This window comes from Rhynchophorus ferrugineus, unplaced genomic scaffold (assembly GCF_030347505.1).
Source record: "Rhynchophorus ferrugineus isolate W39M unplaced genomic scaffold, kcgeb_rfMv2 rfM2, whole genome shotgun sequence".
NCBI lineage: Eukaryota > Metazoa > Arthropoda > Insecta > Coleoptera > Curculionidae > Rhynchophorus > Rhynchophorus ferrugineus.
The window spans coordinates 70571464-70591920 of NW_027472581.1; the positions used below are offsets into that span (position 1 = coordinate 70571464).

General features: G+C 31.9%; 5 protein-coding genes and 1 long non-coding RNA gene across 9 annotated transcripts in view; 2 read left to right on the forward strand and 4 right to left on the reverse strand.

Moving 5' to 3' along the window:
• Ir93a (Ionotropic receptor 93a) overlaps nt 1-7306 on the forward strand; it is a 24762-nt gene extending 17456 nt beyond the window's left edge. For both annotated transcript variants that reach the window (XM_076394532.1, XM_076394533.1), the window contains 8 exons: nt 1003-1226; nt 1282-1477; nt 1977-2139; nt 4746-4966; nt 5081-5258; nt 5322-5400; nt 5455-5612; nt 7100-7306. In XM_076394532.1, the coding sequence (XP_076250647.1) occupies nt 1003-1226; nt 1282-1477; nt 1977-2139; nt 4746-4966; nt 5081-5258; nt 5322-5400; nt 5455-5612; nt 7100-7200 (1320 nt within the window). In that variant the 3' untranslated portion in view covers nt 7201-7306. The remainder of the gene's footprint in view (nt 1-1002; nt 1227-1281; nt 1478-1976; nt 2140-4745; nt 4967-5080; nt 5259-5321; nt 5401-5454; nt 5613-7099) is intronic.
• On the reverse strand, nt 7189-10249 carry LOC143190332 (uncharacterized). The gene is made up of 3 exons (XR_013004208.1): nt 10110-10249; nt 7501-7662; nt 7189-7421 (listed from the first exon to the last, which is right to left on the reverse strand). It is a non-coding gene; the product is annotated as an uncharacterized LOC143190332 (long non-coding RNA).
• Nucleotides 10250-12590: 2341 nt separating this feature from the next.
• Nucleotides 12591-13458, reverse strand: LOC143190856 (uncharacterized). The gene is made up of 3 exons (XM_076395425.1): nt 13378-13458; nt 13161-13299; nt 12591-13096 (listed from the first exon to the last, which is right to left on the reverse strand). Exons 1-3 carry the CDS (start codon nt 13456-13458, stop codon nt 12591-12593), a joined length of 726 nt encoding a protein of 241 aa, XP_076251540.1.
• Nucleotides 13459-13932: 474 nt separating this feature from the next.
• On the reverse strand, nt 13933-17157 carry LOC143190321 (cytosol aminopeptidase). The gene is made up of 7 exons (XM_076394541.1): nt 17016-17157; nt 16815-16927; nt 16435-16713; nt 16101-16353; nt 15773-16040; nt 15481-15713; nt 13933-14756 (listed from the first exon to the last, which is right to left on the reverse strand). The coding sequence occupies exons 1-7, from the start codon at nt 17118-17120 to the stop codon at nt 14424-14426; spliced, it is 1584 nt and encodes a 527-aa protein (XP_076250656.1). The 5' UTR covers nt 17121-17157; the 3' UTR covers nt 13933-14423.
• A 41-nt stretch (nt 17158-17198) lies between these two features.
• Slu7 (Pre-mRNA-splicing factor Slu7) lies at nt 17199-19604 on the forward strand. Of its 3 annotated transcripts, XM_076394538.1 has the most exons (5): nt 17328-17430; nt 17495-17851; nt 17907-18403; nt 18469-18898; nt 18955-19604. In XM_076394538.1, the coding sequence occupies exons 2-5, from the start codon at nt 17534-17536 to the stop codon at nt 19375-19377; spliced, it is 1668 nt and encodes a 555-aa protein (XP_076250653.1). In that variant the 5' UTR covers nt 17328-17430; nt 17495-17533; the 3' UTR covers nt 19378-19604. The 3 variants fall into 3 exon arrangements, with proteins under 3 accessions (XP_076250652.1, XP_076250654.1, XP_076250653.1); XM_076394537.1 differs by having other exon boundaries at nt 17199-17851; XM_076394539.1 differs by having other exon boundaries at nt 17199-17851; nt 18475-18898.
• On the reverse strand, nt 19369-20309 carry Snp (Snipper). The gene is made up of 3 exons (XM_076394557.1): nt 19972-20309; nt 19663-19913; nt 19369-19604 (listed from the first exon to the last, which is right to left on the reverse strand). Exons 1-3 carry the CDS (start codon nt 20171-20173, stop codon nt 19428-19430), a joined length of 630 nt encoding a protein of 209 aa, XP_076250672.1. The 5' UTR covers nt 20174-20309; the 3' UTR covers nt 19369-19427.
• Nucleotides 20310-20457: the final 148 nt, after the last annotated feature.

Below are 20457 nucleotides of genomic sequence, written 5' to 3' on the forward strand. Positions count from 1 at the left end.
ATCTAACGGCTACTTCAAGTTTGTTACACCCAATCAGATGAAACAGCTTCAAGTTTTCCAAAAGAAGCTCCTCAAGAGAATCTTAAACGCTTTTTTATCAGAAATAATCAAATTCACAGAAAACTGACACTCCAGAAATAAAGCACTTCATATCTCAATGCTTCTACAAACAACAACTCCACTTAAGTTTATCTGAAAACGCGTTTGTTCGCGAGCTGCTCGACATGCTGGGAGCTTAGCACCGCCTCACCGCTAACCTCCTCTTTTCCATGCTGAAACGACCTCATCCGTCGCGACAGTAATAACTTTTTAATCCAGTCGTGTGTTCGCGAATCAATAGTTAGTTTCACTATCTGTTTTTTCGTCGGATTCTCGTGCTCAGTAACGGCTGCCCTGTTAGTGGGTGCCATATCACAGGGGTCAACTGCGAGGCGGTTTCGTTTTAGTGTACTGGTAAGCTCAGAGGCAGTCCCACATAACCCGGTCCAACTTGTGACTCCAGGACAAGTCTCCTCGATCAGGTATGCGACATGCACTCCACTGCCTGGTTTTAGGCCAGAACAGCACCATGAACATAGCGAGGTAAGGTCTGGTTTTTGATATCAATTAGACCGATTGTAAGAATGAGACGTCTATTGATATCAGTGTTTTCTTCGGAGTTTACTTAACGCCAAGGAAGTACCACCATTTTTAATTTTTAGACATTAGAATTTGAGGCTACGTATTTCATGGTACTGGGGCTAAAGACTACTACAAGTTACTAAACGACTACTACTACCTTAAAAGTCACATTCGATTCTACCTAACTCACTGTCATTTTGAATTTATAACATATGAAATCATATATACTGGCTTCCAGATTAGTAAAAACATTTAAATCGCTTGTTTTGTTACCATAAGTGCTATTATAATCATGTTTCTTATAATCAACATTAACATCCTGCTTGTATTGTTTTGGCTATCTTTTTCAGCCCTGTTTCGCTAATATTAAGTATATTTTAGAATCCGCCATGGCAAATATTAAGACTAAATGACACAGGCGATGTTGTCGAATATAGTGGAATTATTTTCGACATAATGAAGGAACTATCTAAAAATCTGAATTTTACTTTTAACGTTGAAGTCATTAAAGCACATGATAAAGCAAACAGCTCCAGATATAATCCGAGGAATGAAAGTACTGCTTTTTTGGATTTGATAGAAAATTCAGATATATCCACATACAAGTGAGTAAAAACGAACCATCAAATACGGCAGAAAATAAAATCAATATATTTACAGTATACCTCAAGAAATCTTGGAACTCGTTCACAACAAATCAGTAGCGATGGGTGCTTGTGCTTTCACTGTTACAGAAGAAAATAAAAAAGTGATTAATTTTACCCGCCCCATCAGCATACAATTTTATACCTTTTTAGTAGCTAGACCAAGAGAATTGAGTAGAGCATTATTATTCATTTCTCCATTTACTGGGGAAGTAAGTATAATATATTTATATAAAATCGCTTTATTACAAAGATCATTCAATGAGGGTTTAAAAATAGATAAGAAACAAACTATTTCATTTTCAAAAATCATGATTTATATTTCTTCCTCACAAAGGTTCCTTCAACATTTTTAATAAACTGAGTAATTGGTTAAGTGTAATACTTAACTATGGAAATTAAAAATTCACTGCGAATAAAATCCAGTGAATATCAAGCTATTGTTCTTTCACTTTTAGGTAATCTGTGTATCCCAAAAAACTGTGGTATTCACCTTGCCAGCTAGTTTTACCACCATTCGCCTTTAAAGTCATTTTAAACTTAGTTACCAAGTTGTTAAGTCTATTAAATATAATAGTCTTCGCTTATTCTTTCCCATTTTTCCAAATGATATCTGTATAATAAAAACTTTATATTTATTTTTTTGCTGATTGAACAACTATCAAATTTCATTAAAATATCGAACAATATCATAATATTATTTACTTTTAGACATGGCTATGTTTAGCTGCGACTATCATTTCTATGGGACCAATATTATACTTTATCCATAAGTTCAGTCCCGTTTACGAGTACAGAGGTATTCGTAATCATGGAGGTTTATCCACAATACAGAACTGTATATGGTATATGTACGGCGCTCTACTGCAACAAGGTATGCAATTAACAGGTGCCTTCATGAAGGCGCTACGTATCAGTGTTATCAACGGCTAACATAATTATTACATGCTGTGGTTTGATATTTCTCTGCATAAAATAACGATGTTCTATTTAATATTGAGTTATTCGGTGTGTACAGCTGCTAATCAGAGAACCTTAAAATTTAAATTTTCGACATTTTTTTATTCTATAAATTAAAGAAATTTGTTACCAAATTCCAACACTTTTATAAACCTATGGTGATGCTGATATGTCATGTCAGTGAGAGTTTAGATTTGTTTTTAGATTAGTCAATAATAACCTGGGGAGTCAAAAAAGTTCGAAGGCAATCAATTTCATCACATATTGCACGAAAACTCTGCTCGAAATGTCTTCGTTAATGAATAAACTGTTCCCAGACATTGACATACGATGAAAAATTGCTACCACACCAATTGAATGTGAACATGCAGTTTTGAACCTTTTCAATATTGCTTGCAAGACAAAGAAAAAAATGAATTTTTCTGTGGCGTATTGTGACACGATGAAAAATGTATCTACTACGATAATTTCAAGGGTAAAATGTCATGTGTTAGACTAGGAGAGCCATCAACAATTACACCGAAGCGGAATGATGTCTACCGATGTTAAATGAACCAATTGAACAACGTGTTGTTGCAAAAAGACCAGCAATAACGAGTAACAGATACAAGTAATCTTCTTACATTAAAGGACGTTCGAGAAATCGAAAGTAACTCTTTCTCAAACTGAAAGAAATCATCACCAAGTTGTACGATTGTTTGTTATCTGTATGTATCCACTTCTATATCTCATTTCTGTTTTAATATGTTATTCCTGTATCTTTTTTACGTCTGAGCTCGTTCAGAACCATTCTTGACTTTAACTTTGACTTTATGACTTCATAACATTAGCTCTCTTCTATTTTCTCTCTACTAATATACAAGCTATCAATGTTCGGCTCTGATTTTTACTCAGGATCTCTGAATAGATTTTGTTAAGATTGAATTTATGTACCACTGCTTCAGTCTCCCAGAATCTACAATTTTCCTTCTATACATCATGTCCATGTCAACTCCTCCCAAAATGTTTCTTTGTTATCTGACTTGGAGCGTATATAATTATTATACCTTTTGTATCCATTATTCCATCTACTTTTTTAGTTAATAATTGAGTTAATATCTTATTATAATTTATATATTTATAGTTATTTTTTAGTTTATATATATATATATATATATATATATATATATATATATATTATATTATATATATATATATATATATATATATATATATATATAGGTATATATATATATATATATACCTATATATATATATAGGTATATATATATATATATATATATATATATATATATATATAGGTAATATATTTATAATTATTAAATATGTTTACCGTATAAATAAAAGTATGCCCATTGCTCATTTTATCCCTTCTTTTTTAACCGACTTCAAAAAAAGAGGAGATTCTATGTTTGGCTTTATATATATCCCACCAAACCAAGTCAGGATCAGATTGGGGAAGGGGGGAAATTCCAAGAAAACCTCAAATTTCAAAGGCATGTACAAAGTTTTCACATATATTTTTATCTAAAATAATCAGATATTTGTGTATAATCTTATTGCTGAACAGATGTGACGGAAAATCGGAAATAGTTCAGTGTAAAAGCCGTTTAAACATTAACCATATCATATTAGAAGCTGTAGAAATACCCCCAGGCAACTGTTTCTATGGTGTAGTGCAGTCGCGGGTTCGATTCCCGGCGGCGGCAATGACTTTTTGTTGTTGTTCTAGTTTGGTTAGAACACTTTTCAAATCACTTAGGTGAGGTAGCGGACCCCGGGGCCTGAATTCCTTATTTTCAATCATTGTGTCTTTATTTTACGAGGCCTACCCATTGTAATATTAAATAAAATAACTGCTTAATCTAACTAAAAGTAGAAATCTAACATTAAAAAGAGAAAAATAAAATATTTTTAACAAAATAATTGAACCGGCTTCAAAAAATGAATAAAGAACTCATTAAAAATTTAAAAAATAATCAAACTTACATTTTTAAAACAAAAAAAGAACATTTGAAAATAATATATGTGCATAATAATCGCTCTAATAACAAAATAAAAATACACAGAAACCTTATTTTACCTATCTACTACACGTATTTTATATTCTACTATAAACACAAAATTTAACCTAATACTTACCTAAACATTTATTTATTTGCAATATTATTTTAACTACTACCCACTGATCACTTTAACAAATTTTTATATTTATATTGTGAAATCGGTTCAATTTTTTTGTTAAAAATATTTTTGTTTCGCTTATCGTCAGTATATCTAACTTAATTTCTTCATATTCTTCCACCGAGTCCTTCTTTAACCGTTAGACTTCATGTATTCCACTTTCCCACTTTTTTCATTTTTTCTAGTTTGGGATTTCCTTTGTTTGTGTTTCCCTCCTCTCCCCTTTTCACAATACTGAATGATTCCATACTCCTGCATTTTATCGCCTCTGTTACCTCACTTTACTGAAAATTACATACAATTAAATACAAATGATGTCAAAATCAAATATTTTAGGTGGAATGCATCTTCCTTATGCAGACAGTGCTCGTATACTCATTGGTTCTTGGTGGCTTGTTGTTTTGGTCATAGGTACCAGTTATTGTGGAAACTTGGTGGCGTTCCTTACCTTCCCTAAAGTAGACATCCCTATTACCACAACAGAAGAATTGATAAACCATGCTGACACTCTAACTTGGAGTTTTCGTAGAAATACGTTTTTAGAGGCCCAACTGAAGGTAAAATATTGTGTTGTTCGCTGTTATTCATTAGAACTTTCCTTTTTTGTTTTTTACTACATTTCATTAATTTAATGTTAAGTTATTATAGCGTTATTTTTTCTTATTGTTCAGACTTCTAAGGATCACACTTATAAAGCTATTTACGAACATAGCAAAGATATCAGTGATGTAAGATCCATGGTGAATCAGATCAAATTAGGCAAGCATGTCTATATTGACTGGAAGATAAAGTTACAATATATAATGAAACAACAATTTCAAGAAAGTGATACTTGCGATTTGGCCTTGGGTATTCCTGTTAATAACAATATATCAACTATTGAATTTACTTAAATATTTATTCAATTCTTAGGTTTAGATGAATTTTGTGATGAACAAATTGCTTTAATAATTTCTCCAGATACCCCATACTTAAACAAAATTAACGCAGAGTTTGTATAGCCATCAATTTAATTAATTAAATTCCCATAATCAAACAATTGTAGGATTAAAAAATTACATCAGGTTGGTTTGATTCAAAAGTGGCTGGAAGATTATTTGCCCAAACGCGATAAGTGTTGGAAAAAGAAACGTAGTATCGAGGTCAACAATCACACAGTAAATTTGGATGACATGCAAGGAAGTTTTTTCGTGTTATTTCTGGGTAATCTTAATTTTTTCTATTTACTACTTAAAACATCGATCATAAATGGAGAAATGTTCAATCAGTTCTGAATAAAGTGCGTAAAATAATTCAGGTGGGAGAAATTAAATGAAAATTTAAAAATAATCAATTAATTTTCTTATTAAATCTTGGGAAATTTACATCAAAATGAATCATCTGTATTTGAAATTTTCTTAATGCCATTTTGCCCATATTTGACTTCATTATTATCATTTAAATTTTTAATCTGGGTAAAAGTGTTAAAACAATATATAATATTCTTTTAATGTTTTCAATGTACATTTGGGATTATTCACATTTTTCAGCATAGCATAGCAGCTCTGCACTTCTTATCATACCAATGTAATGGATAAAAATATCTCGTTCATTTGATCCAAGAAATTTAACTGTTTTACTAGTTTTCACTAGTCATAATCAAACTTTTTATTGAATAATTTTTTATTTGTTTAGAAATAATTAGATTTTCAATTCACTAAAATAATTAGGAAAGAGTTATATTAAGATCTTAAGTTGGAAAAACTGTATTTGTAAACAACAATTTTATTTAAATTCAATTCAACTATTACCGAATTAGATTTTTCAAAAATATCTATATAATATCTATTTTAGTTGCATCGATAACTTTACTGCATGAGGTATTATACTCTCTATTACTTATACACATTTTGATCAGAAATATTTATTGATTCAAATTCGGATTACCCATGTAAACAACTGTTAAATTTGATGGTTTTGGCTAAACACTTTTAGAAACTTATGGTCATGCTGCTTTTTGTTGCAACGATTTAAAAGTGGCAATTTTGATATTATTGACAAAGAAGTTCGAAGAAGAAGAAGTTAAAAATATCTAAAAACTTTCACACAGCTTAGCAGTAGATGAATCAACGGTTCCCATACGTAATTATGCGATGGGAAAAACCCAAATCGAGGAAAACTCTTATCACAAGAACTGGTAGATTCTGCCTCATCCAGCGTAGTTATGAGACATAGATGATAGCGTGTTCAGAGCGATCCAATATGGCTCTGCTGGTACACGGTTTCAAAATGTTAAAGAAGTTTGAAAATGAGCCGATGATTTTGTCGCTGTAAAACCATCGTTCTTTTGACACGGTATCGCCATATTGCCAACCGAATTATAATAAAACAAAAAAGAGTTTTTAGAAAATAAGTATGCACACAATATTGCTGAACATACACTAGAGAATATTTGGACCAAAAAAAAAATCGTCCTTTTTTAATTTTAGTACGTAAACATTTCTCCATATATGACTGGTATTCTATATAATAATATATTGGATTCATAGCAATTATACCAATATTATGTATTATTAATGGTATTAATATTAATGTTGCTATTATATAAAAAATATCATTTTTAACAATATATATATATATATATATATATAGGTAATAGCATAGACTTATAAATCAATACAAATTGTGTATATTAAATGAGAAATTTTCAGGATTTATTATTGCACTTTTGGTGATCATAGGAGAAAGGATTTGGTGGAAGAAACTGAAACCTAAACCGAGTAAAACACTTGTACAACCGTTTGTAACATAACTATTAATTATATTTCAAAAATTCACATTTTGTACTGTTTCAATGATCACCAATATACTTTAACAATGAAAAAATAAACGAACTAACAAGTATGTAAATTAATGAAGTGTTCTTTGTTTTTAAATGTAGATCCCCAGACACCGTATTTTGAATCCAAGTTGCTTTTTGTCACATTTCTCTTCTCTTGATTTGTTTGGGGCATTGGCGAAGCCACGTATTTCCTATTAACAATCGTGTTATTTAATTACAAGGTAAAAATATATAATTTAAGAGATAACGTCATTATCCTTTAATACTTACTTGGGAAATTTCAAGTTTTCCGATCCAGCTAAATCTTTAATTATATGAACCATAATGCAGAACTAAGGCACGTGATGAATTTGTGTTAATACTTTAAATTCCTTCCTGTTTCCCGAGTTTCCTCTTCGGCTTCCTTTTTTAATGTACAGATTTTTTTGTAAACTAAAAATTAGCGATAAAGTAAAAATATTAATGACGATGACGTCAAAATGCTAATTACAATAACATATGACATAATTCTATATAACAAGAAAAATGTAACAAGTCAATTGAAAAATCCCCGACCTGACACATAGATGGCGCTACTAGGGTTAAATCCATGTTTTTTAGTTAGCCCTAACCCTCAAAAGATGGGTGTATAAATTTGGCAGCTGTCGGATCAGTTTGGCAGTTTGTGAATTATAGCATTTTGAATGAAGCAACTTTTGTTATTGTGAAAAAAATGGATTAAAAAGAAATTCGCGTGTTGATAAAATATTACTTTTTGAAGGAAAAAATACAGTTGAAGCAAAAACTTGGCTTGATGCCGAGTTTCCAGATACTGTCCCAGGAAAATCAACCATCAAGGATTGGTATGCTAAATTTAGACGTGGTGAAATGGGCACCGAAGACGGTGAACGCAGTGGATGCCCAAAAGAGGTTGTTACAGACGAAAACATTTTAAAAAATCCACAAAATGATTCTAAATAACCGTAAATTGAAACTGAATGAAATAGCAGACACTCTAAAGATATCAACTGAACGTGTACATCATATCATTCACTAACATTTGGGTATGAGAAAGCTCTGTGCAAAGTGGGTGCCGCGCGAGCTTACATTTGACCAAAAACAACGATGAGTTGATGATTCGGAGCAGTGTTTGAAGATGATCAAGCGTAATAAACCAAGTTTTTGCTCGGTACATGGCTCCTTCATTTCACTCCGAAGTCCAATTGACAGTCATCCTAGTGAACACATGATGAACCCGCTCCAAAACGTGGGAAAACGCAATAATCGGCCTGCAAGGTTATGGCGTCTATATTTTGGGATGCGCATGGAACAATTTTCATTGACTACCTTGAAAAAGGAAGGACTATCAACAGCGACTATTACATAGCGTTATTGGACCGTTTGAAGCACGAAATCGCCGAAAAACGGCCGCGTTTGAAGAAAAAGAAAGTGCTGCTTCACCAAGACAATAAACCGTGTCACCAGTCAGTGAAAACGACAGCAAAAATCCATGAATTGGGCTTCAAATTGCTTCCTCATCCACCGTATTCTCCAGATCTGACTATTTCCTGTTCTCAGATCTCAAAAGAATACTCGCTGGGAAGAAATTTTCGTCAAATGCACCTTCATTTGACGAAAATTCGCCGAAACTGAAGCCTATTTTGGAACAAAGGACAAATCGTACTACAAAAATGGAAAGATGGAAGGTCGCTATAATCAGTGTAACACCCTTAAAGGCAATTATGTTGAATGAAAAAACTAATTTTGCCAAAAAAATGTGTTTTACTATGATAGGCCGGGGACTTTTCATTTGACTTGTTATTGCGTTTCATTATAACAGTATTGAAGGTCGGTATTATATCGTCATCTATTAAAAAACTTATTTAAAATTTAAATTAATTTATGTTAAAGAAAATAACAAAAATCAAAGGAAAATGTTAATAATACTTTGTGTTATGAAGTGTGATTACAATTACCATTATTAATAATTATTAATAATTGACTTAAACCAATTTGAAAGTGTTCATTTCACAAGCATTTTAAACATCAAACCTTTTCATTTTTTTTTCAACATTTTTTTTATATCACTAAATACTTTGTGACACAATGATGAAATTATGACACGTTATTCGATATATAAAACACTATAATATTTATAATCAGAGATAAAAACCAGTATCAATCGCTGCTTTTCAAATTCCTTTCAATTTACAGTTTGGTCTACTTCCTCTTTTAATTTTTTTTGTAAACTGAAAATTAACGATGAAGTAAAAATATTAATGATGATGTCAAAATCTTAATTACAAATCTCAATTATAATAATATGATATAACTCCATATGACAAAAGAAAGATATTGCGTTTTTTTGTAAAGGTTTCGAAGGTCCGTATTATATACTCATCCATTAAAAAACTTATTAAAGATTTATTAAAGAAAATAGAAAAACATAGGGAAAGTGTTTTATTTGAATTAGCATTGTCAGTAATTGACTTAAAAGAATTTGAAAATGTTTATTTCACAATCACTTAAAACAAATCAACAACTTCAATCAGAATCCTACAGTTTTTTTATATCACTTTAGAGATTCTCTGGCATGTTGATGGCGTATATGTTGCTCGATATTTGAAACACTATATGACAATATATTAAACAATATATGACATGACAATATATGGCATAACTCAAAAGAAACAGGTATTGCGTTTTTTCCTACAGTACTAATAAACTCTTAACCAAAAAAGTCTTAGTTATTTCACTTAAAAAATTTCATAACAGGAAATAATACCAAAGAATTAACAAAATGTCAGCTATAAAAAAACATATTAGATATACGTCGATTTAAATTTAACGAAATATATACTATAAATAACATGTATGTAAAATATCCAATAAAAATGTACCTTTGTATTTGTTGGGATCTGATACTAATTAGAAACTCTAAGACATTCATTGACACAGACGCATACTTTGCAGCAGACACAAACCAAAACCTCCGGCTAGAACAGGCAATCACTCAAACTGAACGAACCCAACAAAACAGCTGAGTTTTTATTCTGATCTCAAGTTGCCAGTGGAACCCAACCGGTTCTTAAAACTAGATAAATGAATAATTTTTAATAAATTTGCATTAACGTAAATCCGAACAAATAACGACATCTTAATGTAATCACTTGTTTTACACCAGTACTAGAGTATCGTAACGAAATAGATATATAATACGTACGTTAAGTATAATTACTATTTATATTATAAATTCATAAAAATTACACATAAATTGTAAGTTAAAAATAAAATTGTGAAACGCAAAAGACAAACGTGTAAATTCTGACGATAGTTTTAAAACGATTGCATCAGATTGTTTTGCATTTTACTGTTATGAATTATTGTGCATTATTTATAATGGAATTTTATTAAAACTAAAATATGATAAACATCTAAAGCCAACATAGATGAGGATAATATCAGATATAAGAATTATAAACATTTGTTAGAAATTTTAAAAGATTTTTATCGTTTCGTTAAAATGTTAGAACGATAAATTGCTAAATTTACAGGTGGTTATATAAGTTTACGTAAAGGAAGTTCAAAAGCTGCATCGACACCAGAAATCATAGTCAAAATACATGTGACTTGAAAATACAAAAAATATTAAGGAAATATTTTCATCAATTTAACAAATTGCAGCTCCAAAGGCATCTAAAGAAACCAAGTGTGTTACGTGTGCAAAACGTCACGTAACCCAACACCGTAACGTATCTCATCTTACAATGAGTAAATTATGAAGCTCGTTCAAAAAGCTATCGTAATTATGTGGGAGTGAAAAAAGATTATAGAAAAATAATATTTTAAGAAATTCCAAAAGGCAAGAAACAAGATTAATGGAGAAAACTCAGGACAATTTTCCCATTCAACCTAAGGGTGTCCTATTATAGCTATGCACAAACAGTAGAAGGCATCCAAGTAATCATACAGTTTTGTTGGTAACATACACTAGAGTTTTACTAAAAAAATTTAAAAGGATAGAAGCTCAAGAAATTAATAACGGCTAATTTTAGATCCATTCCGGTAATCGGTAAACTTCGACAGTCAAAAAGCCACCGAGGGGTAGAATCCAGTGATATACAGCAACCATTTTTGTTTTGACCCTGGAGCTGGTAAGATCTGTAATGGTTTTTGTTCGTTTATATCTGTTTATTATTACTCTTTGTTGGACCGTGCATCAAAATCAAAATAAATCAAGGAAGTCAAAGTAAAGACGACAACTCACATGGTCTTATCTTCTAGCACTATTGTTTGTATGTCTCGTTCGTATATTCGTACACTGAAGAAAATAGGCTAGGTATTAATTTGCGATTTTGGCAACCCATTGGCAATTGGTAGTGAGAGATTTTGTATTTATCAAAGCCGCAGGCTTGAACCGAAGCTCTTCCTAATATTAAGGACGAAATTTCCGTATATGTTATTATTATTGCTTATAGGAAGAAATTTATCATCTATCTGTAAATCAAACTCCAATCCAACAAGAGAATCCTAGTTGGTACTTATAATATAAATTAAGACCAAAAATTGTAAAATATTTTTTGTTAAATTCTAAAAGGAATTTGACAGTAGGTCTGCTGGATCTTATCGAATTGCTACCGAGATGGAACCTCTAGAAAGCGCCTTAGAAGATATCCTTTAATAGCAAATATTATATTTTGGATGGCATGTTTGGATATCAAACAGAAAATGTGAAAAAGGTGTCCTAATCAAAATTCTTGGCCAAGTAGCTTCATGATGCAGATGGGAATTTCCATTATTCTAAGTTTCAACAGCAGCCTTTATTTATTTATTTATTATTTTAAAAGCCCATCAGCCTCTTAGGCTATTTAGGGTCGAGTTACAATATATTTTTAAGTAAAGTATACAAAAATGACAATGACATTCAAAAATAATATACTATACAAACATAGAAATAATGTAATATGCTATACAAATTACAATAGAGAAGAATTACAAAAGGTGTATTATTATTATCCAGCCGCCGTTAAAAAGTTGAAAAGCATATCCAAATGCTTGGCTTTGACCAGTTGCTTTAATGACCTTGACATTCCGAGCTGCAGTCTCAGTACCTAAAACTTTTCACATTCCATAAGGATGTGCCTGACACTCTGTTGTGTTTGGCATTCGTCACATTGTGGGAGGTCTTTTCCTTTTAACAGATTCTCATGCGTTAGTCTGCTATGCCCTATTCGTAGCGAAGCAAAGATGCTCAATTGGAACCTGTTGAGATTGGTAATATTAGGAGATTAGTAAAAATCCCATTTCCAACTCAGTTCATTTTTGTCCATATCACATTGTGGCTATGGTAACATAAGTCTTTTTGACAGCATTGGCAAAGTTCATCTGTGTTTTTCCTTTTGCTGCTTAGCTAAATTTCTGGTCATAAAATATGAGATTTTTTCCTGTACCTTAATTCTTTGTATCGAAAATTTTTCTTTATAAACAAGACATTCTCTACGTCTTGGAGAGTGCTTCTGTCCATAATTTACACAATGAGGCGGTGGGGAACATTCATTTTCACCATGCTCATTTTTCCCAGAGGAGGAACAAGTAGGTGCGTACGTGCAATTAATAGACACATGTCCAAATCTCTGACACTGATAACATTTCATTGAATTCAGAATATACTGCCTAACTCTCAAACTAAGATATCCCGCTTTGATACTATCGGGGATACGATCTTTTCTGAAGGTAAGGATGAAACTGTTGGTTTCTATGTTATTTCCATTCTCTCTCGAAACAATCCGCTTAAGCCAAATTTCTTCATCCGTACACACATACAAGTCCCTACTTGATATCACGCCTTTACAGAAGTTCAGTGTGGTATATGGGACAACAGTTACTTCTATATTATGCAGTTTTTTAACTTTTAAAACTTTCTCTGATTGCCGAGAATTCACTACTATTACTAGTATAGTTCCATTTCTTAACTTTTTCAGACTTTAATTCGCCCATTGCAGATAATAACTCTCTATGTATAATAAACGAAGATAGACCTTTCAATAGATCACTCTCCGAAATTATTACAAAGTATCTATCATAGTCTTCCTGCGTATATCTGTCTAAAAATTATATCTCTCTCCTAGGTCTTTTTAGACCTATATTCTGAGTGTCAGTAGTAGTTACCTGCATTCCGGCCTGGTCACCTACCGAAATTGCTGCGCAATCGACGGCTAACGCTCGAGCGGGGCCTGCGCGACCACCCATGGTCTCGACCGGTACTGGGGTTCCAAATCTCTGCACCGTATTTTATTTTATATTTTATGTACTTCAATAATTTATAGGAAAGGACATAAAACATGCAGGGGACGTCTCAAAAACACCACACAACTGGCGCCCCGGGGTCATCACGCTGCGACACATCAACCTTGATCAACACCTCGCAACCACAGCCCCCGGTATTCCAAATATTGCTTTTACAACACTTTGCTGATTATTTAACATTTATTCTTTAAAATAATTAAAATTCACCACTGATACACCTCAACTGTCCAAGAGCAGCCTTAAATCTCGATATTTTAGACAATCTGTAATTTAAAGATTGTGGCTGCAAAATATAGCAGATTTATTTTAGAATTTGATCTGTAGTGAATATCAATTGAAAAATTGTTTTTACTTAATGACTATTCAATCAATGATCATATTAATTTTTCAACAATGTTAATATAAAAATAAATGGAAAACAACATAATAAATATTTATTTCTGTATACAGCTTTACATAAAAACAATTGTAATAAAAATATATACAAAACAAGACAGTAGTCGAAAACTCGCCGACGTTGGAAAAGAAAAAAGGATGAATTATCGATTGCATCTATCCTCGAACGGTATTAGATATTTCGGACACACTCTTCAGCATGCACTCTCTACCGTACATCACCTTGAATTTATTAGAGGAAGGAAAATAATGCGTCACAGTCATCAATACACAGCAGTTGACCACACTGCTCCTTATATATTAGTCAGTTATAACCCATATACCACCCCACAGTCTGGGACTATTTATGCTACGTATTAACTATGGTTGTTAAAAAAATACCTCGCGTTATTAATTACACGCGCAGCCCCTCCTGTTTTCCCTATTGACAGCGAGGTAGCAATATGATGAAGTGGACACATTGATAGATCAGGATAGAAAACAGGAGGAGTTTAAACGACATAGACAGTTGTTCATTCAAGCTTGCGCTGACCCTCAGACGGGCACGATAATTGATACAGAAGCTGAATTAATGTACGTGTCGGTCTGCCCGTCATTCTGCCTTTTGTCAAATACGAATAGTTTTTCTCTTCAGCACGAAAACCAACACCAGTTACGTCAAAGTGTATCCAATCGACACAATCAATAAACTCGTTGAGGAATGCGGCTCCGATACAAGATGAGCCATGACCTAAGCCTTTGTTGTTCACATCGTGCGATCGAAAATGCGTAACTTTCTTAGTAAAGTACTTCCATAACGGCAAACGCCAAACTCTGTCGCCAGTTATTACTCCAGCTTTTCTAACCTGAAATGTAGATACAAAGTTTTTAATGAATACCTAATTATGTAATATATTAATATTTATTTATTTATTATTTTAAAAGCCCATCAGCCTCTTGGGCTACTTAGGGTCGAGTTACAATATATTTTTAAATAAAGTATACAAAAATGACAATTAATATAAATAATTAATATATTTATACAATTATTAATAATATAGTTTATTTTTTGTTTACGGATTAAATAACAAAAAAAGATAATGTTAATCAGTGATACGTGTAAAATAGTTGTAGTAATTTATACTTAAATTTACTATAATTATTTTAAAAATTAGTATTAAAATAATAATTGCATATGGGACTCTTTAGTTTCAGTTTTAAATATTCAAAAGTTTCAGTGTATTCATATCAGATGATTGAAAACATTGTTAACTTGGACATGGATACCCTTATTCCCAAAGGGAAAGGCGCTTAAAATTTTTGGGGCAAGGAAATTTAAATACATACTATAAACTAGATTATTGTATGTATAGACTTAATTTACCACCATGATTTAAAAAATATACTGCTCAACTAGCATATGTTATACTATAATGATATAATCATAAAAATAAATGTTAACTACTATGGAATTATAATACATCTTAAGATGCTGGATACTTTTAAATGCATTGACACTGAATTGGCAAGAAATAGAATTAAATAATCATTAGTAAATAAAAAAAATTGTAAAACATTTTTTTTCCTCACCTGGGACCACATTGTTTGTGAATTACAAAAGATACCACTAGCAGCTGAGCCCAAAGCTGCCCTTACACCAGGAGTTAAGCTAGCTACATCAATGATGAGCCTTGGACTATAAGCATGTTGTCCATACACGAGCGCATCCGCCAATATAAGACGACCTTCATTATCGGTATCGGTGATCATAATTGATTTGCCATTTAAACCCATTACTACATCTCCACATTTCATAGCCATACCTATAACAAAATAAAAATTATATAAATCACATTTACATACAATTATTTAATTTAATTACCGCTAGGCATATTTTCACATAAAGGTATTATAGCTTCAATATTAATAGGCAAACTTAGAGCAGACGCTGCACGTATGGCAGCAATTATAGCCGCTGCTCCGACCATGTCGGCCCTATACCTATCCATACCGTCGCATTTTTTCAAACAAAGACCACCACTATCAAAAGTTATTCCTTTACCCACCATCAAAATTGGCTTCTGATCTTGATGGGCTCCACAATATGATATTTCTACAACCACTGGCGGTTCACAGGACCCTCGCGCAACCTACATTACAGCTATGTTATTACTAATTCATTACCAGAAAGGTAGCAGTTAATAATTTACAGTTAAAAAAGCATTCATTTTCTTATTTTCCACCCAATCTTTGTCATGTACCATTACTTTGATGCCACAGGGGCAAAGTTCATTGACAGTTTCTTGAGCAAAGTGCAGTGGTGTCATTTGATTAGCCGGCGTATCAGACAAGCGTCTAGCCAAGTTTTGAGATTCTGCCTTGAAAAGTCCACGTTGAAAACTTTCTGCATCGCTATCATCAAATAGTTCCAGAGTTGGAATGGGCTTCCAGTGTTGACGAGATCTATTAGAAAAATTATCATAATCAAATCACACTATTTATATGACAAAACAAATTGATTGAATATACTGGAAATAATCCTACCTGTTTTCCTGATAACGCCATAGTGCTAATGCACTACCTTCAGCTGCTTGTTCAGGATGCCCTAAACCTTCAATCAAAATTCTACCGACACACTGTCGCTTTAATAATTGCGCTCCCATTCCAGCAGCCTCGCGAACAGCCTCAAGGCCTTCGTCGATTGCTTCCATTTCACAATAAGCTAATTTTTCTTTCCCTAAACCTACTACGGCTACCGACCAGAACTCTTTATCCAGATTATTATAAGTTCTGCCTTCACCCTTTTTAATCTCACATCCTCCTCTATAATATCAATACAGTTATAATTTCATATATTTAACAAAAATGTCATATTGACAAATATTTGAAATAAATATATTTTAAGGTTTTTCATTTTTACTTACGATTTTACTAGTTCCAATAATTTCCCCCCTAAATGATCATTAAACTTAGACGCAGCTTTTGTAAATACTGGTTCTTCATTTTCACCTTCATACACTCCAAGTATAAGCCCTTTCTAAAATAAATTTGTTTCAAGTAAAACAATAATTTCATTAAATTTACTTCTTAAATGTTGAATCAAAAATTATAAATATAATAAAAACCTTTTCATCTGGACATTCATCGGAACAAAAACTACGGGCACTGCATACAGGAGCTAATCTGGTCCGAAGCACATTAAATCTTTTTAGAATATTGATTACGGACATGATTTCTGATTATACGATCTTATAAAATTTTCATTTTACGTTGTAATTTGGACATCAAAAAAAAATTTGATTATTAAGTTTTGTTTACTGGTTACCCGCGTTTTGTTTTAAATTTCAAACATACGCCAACTTATAACAATATTGCCATTGGTGTTATTTATTACTAATTGTTATTTCACTCTAGCCTTGACATAAGTGAGACAGAAACTAATCTGCAATAAAATAATGTTGACAAATGACATATCTATAGACGTTTGACATTTATGGGACGAAGTAACCTTAATCATAAATTATAAAATAATTGTTATTGGTATTACATAGCCTTAATATATTTATATGCATTAGTGTTTCACCTTAAAATTACAATTTGTTAGGTACAAATACGTATTGGATTTATATTTTAAGTTGCCATTATGGCGACTAGTAATCAAGGTGTTACAGTTTCACAAATATTGAAACTTAAAACAGAATTTGAAGATGAACCTAAAAAGAAATCTAGAGAAGATTGGAGGAAGGCCAAAGAATTAGATGAAGCTCGAAAAGCTGGTACAGCCCCTGCGGCTGTCGATGAAGAAGGAAAAGATATAAATCCTCATATTCCACAATATATTTCAAATGCACCCTGGTATTATGGTGCAAGTGGTCCTACATTAAAACATCAGAGACCCCAAGAAGAAAAACAAAAACAGTTTTCATCTATTGACGAATGGTATAAAAGAGGCTTAGACACTGTGAGTTTACTAACTGATTATATAGGGTACAGGTTTTAATGTATTGATTTTTTAGAGTAAAATCGTAATTAAATATAGAAAAGGGGCATGTGAAAATTGTGGTGCCGTAACACATAAAAAAAAGGATTGTATGGATAGACCTAGAAAAGTGGGAGCAAAATTTTCAGGAACTAATATATTACCTGATGAGTTTATTCAAAAAAATTTATCATTAAGCTTTGATGGCAAAAGGGATAGATGGAGTGGTTATGATCCATCAGAACATAAATCAGTTATTGAGGAGTTTCAGAAAGTTGAAGAAGCCAAGAGACAACTCAAAGCACAGAAATTAGATGCGGAGGGTTCAGATAATGATGAAGATGAAGATAAATATGTAGATGAGGTAGATATGCCAGGTACTAAAGTGGATAGTAAACAAAGAATTACTGTTAGGAATTTGCGTATTAGAGAGGATACAGCTAAATATTTGAGAAATTTAGACCCAAATTCAGCATATTACGATCCAAAAACAAGATCAATGAGGGAAAATCCCAATCCTGGAAAAGATGACACGTAAGTTGCAGACATCACTTTTGTACATTCATATTTCTATACAAATTTAAACTCTTACCTTTTAGATACAGAGGTGAAAACTTTGTGAGGTTTACTGGCGATACAAAAAATCATTCCAGTGCTCAATTATTCGCTTGGGAAGCGTATCAAAAAGGGGTTGATGTTCATTTATTGGCAGAACCTACAAAGTTAGAGTTATTACAAAAGGAATATGATAAAAAGAAGGATCAATTCAAAACTAAAGTACAATCAAACATACTGGAAAAATATGGTGGAGAAGAACATCTAGATGCACCACCTAAAACTTTACTTCTTGCACAAACTGAAGATTATGTAGAATATTCAAGATCTGGCAAGATTTTAAAAGGCCATGAGAAAGAAGAAATACGGTCTAAGTATGAAGAAGATGTATATATTAATAATCATATTAGTGTTTGGGGATCATACTGGAAAGGGGGCCAGTGGGGGTATAAGTGCTGTCACTCTTTCATAAAGGTATATTTATGTTTTAATAGTTGAGAATGTGTATATATTGTTATATTTTATTTCAGAATTCTTACTGTCTGGGAGAAGCTGGTAAACACTCTAATTCTTCAGAAAATGACTCAAGTATACAAACCAAACTTAATGAATGTGATTCAACTGAAAAGTCAGCAAAGGGTCAAGAGATATTTGAGGAAAATGAAGATCATCATGTTAGTAGCAGCTCAAATGAAGAAGATACTAGAACAAAGTCTGAAAAATCAAAGAAGAAAAAGCATAAAAAGAAGAAGAAGGAAAAGAAAGATGCATTGAAGGATGCTTTGAAAGCAGAAGAGGATAATCAAAAACATGCAGATTATTTATTATCATTAGATGAAAGAAAGAGACCTTATAATAGTATGTTTGAAGTGAAAAAGCCATCAGAAGAAGAACTGGAGGCATACTATTTGAAAAGACGAAGAGAAGAAGATCCAATGAACCAATTTTTATAAAAAGTTTATTAAGAATGATTTAACAATAACATTTTAATAAAATATTGATATTAGTGTATATGTGTAAAATCACTGGTTACTCTCAACTTCATTCCTCTTGTCAACAAAAGCCCAACAAGTCTTGCAGTGTTTCTTGCATCATGTAATCCACAATGCTGCTGACCTTCAAAGGATAAACCTACATGTCTTAAAGCTTGTAGTAATCCACCTCTGAAATTAGTTTGAGACTAAAAAGTTAGATTGTTAGCTGATGAGAAGAAGATATTGAAAGATTAAAATACATACAATAAACAATTTCCTGATGTTTATCCACCTACGAAATATAAGGTCCCTATATATATTTTTTCTTTTACATTCCGCTGTCAAACACTGTTTCAAATCCCAATCTGACCAAATGGCAAATATACCACTTTTCATAAAAGTGTTCTTTTCCATGGAAAAGCTATATTTTTTTGTAATTTCACTTAACCAGTTTTTGAATAAATCTAAACAATATTTAAGAGGAACACCATCATCAACTTGCTCCTGTTTAATACCTACAATTATACATGTTCTCTGTTGATGATGATACCTGATTTCATAATTCTTATATACCTGTCAACTCCAAACAATATTGTGATAGTTTGGGATTGTCCAGTGGCTTGACATATTTCTGAAATTCCTCAAGTATTGTATGTGCAGATAAATCATACAAAACACAAGGAAATTCAATTATTTCGGGTATACCTTGATTATTTTTTTCCCAACAAGTAGCTTCAAAATCTAATATTAAAAGATAATCGAAATGTGGTTTCATAATTTAGTTAAATTTATATATATATTTTTAAATAAAACACTAAAAAATGTGGTATGTTCAAATAAAGAAATAAATATTTATGTGAAAATGAAAATATATTTGAACTTCGTTTCACTGTCATGACATCTTCGTATGAAAAATTCAATTCACTACAAGATTTAATTCCACTATACATGCCGAAAATATATCGATATAAAGTTATATTGTTCTATCGATATTTTTCGATATTTAAAAAAAAATAAAAAAGATAGATATTTCAATAAATAAGGAATATACTGAACTTA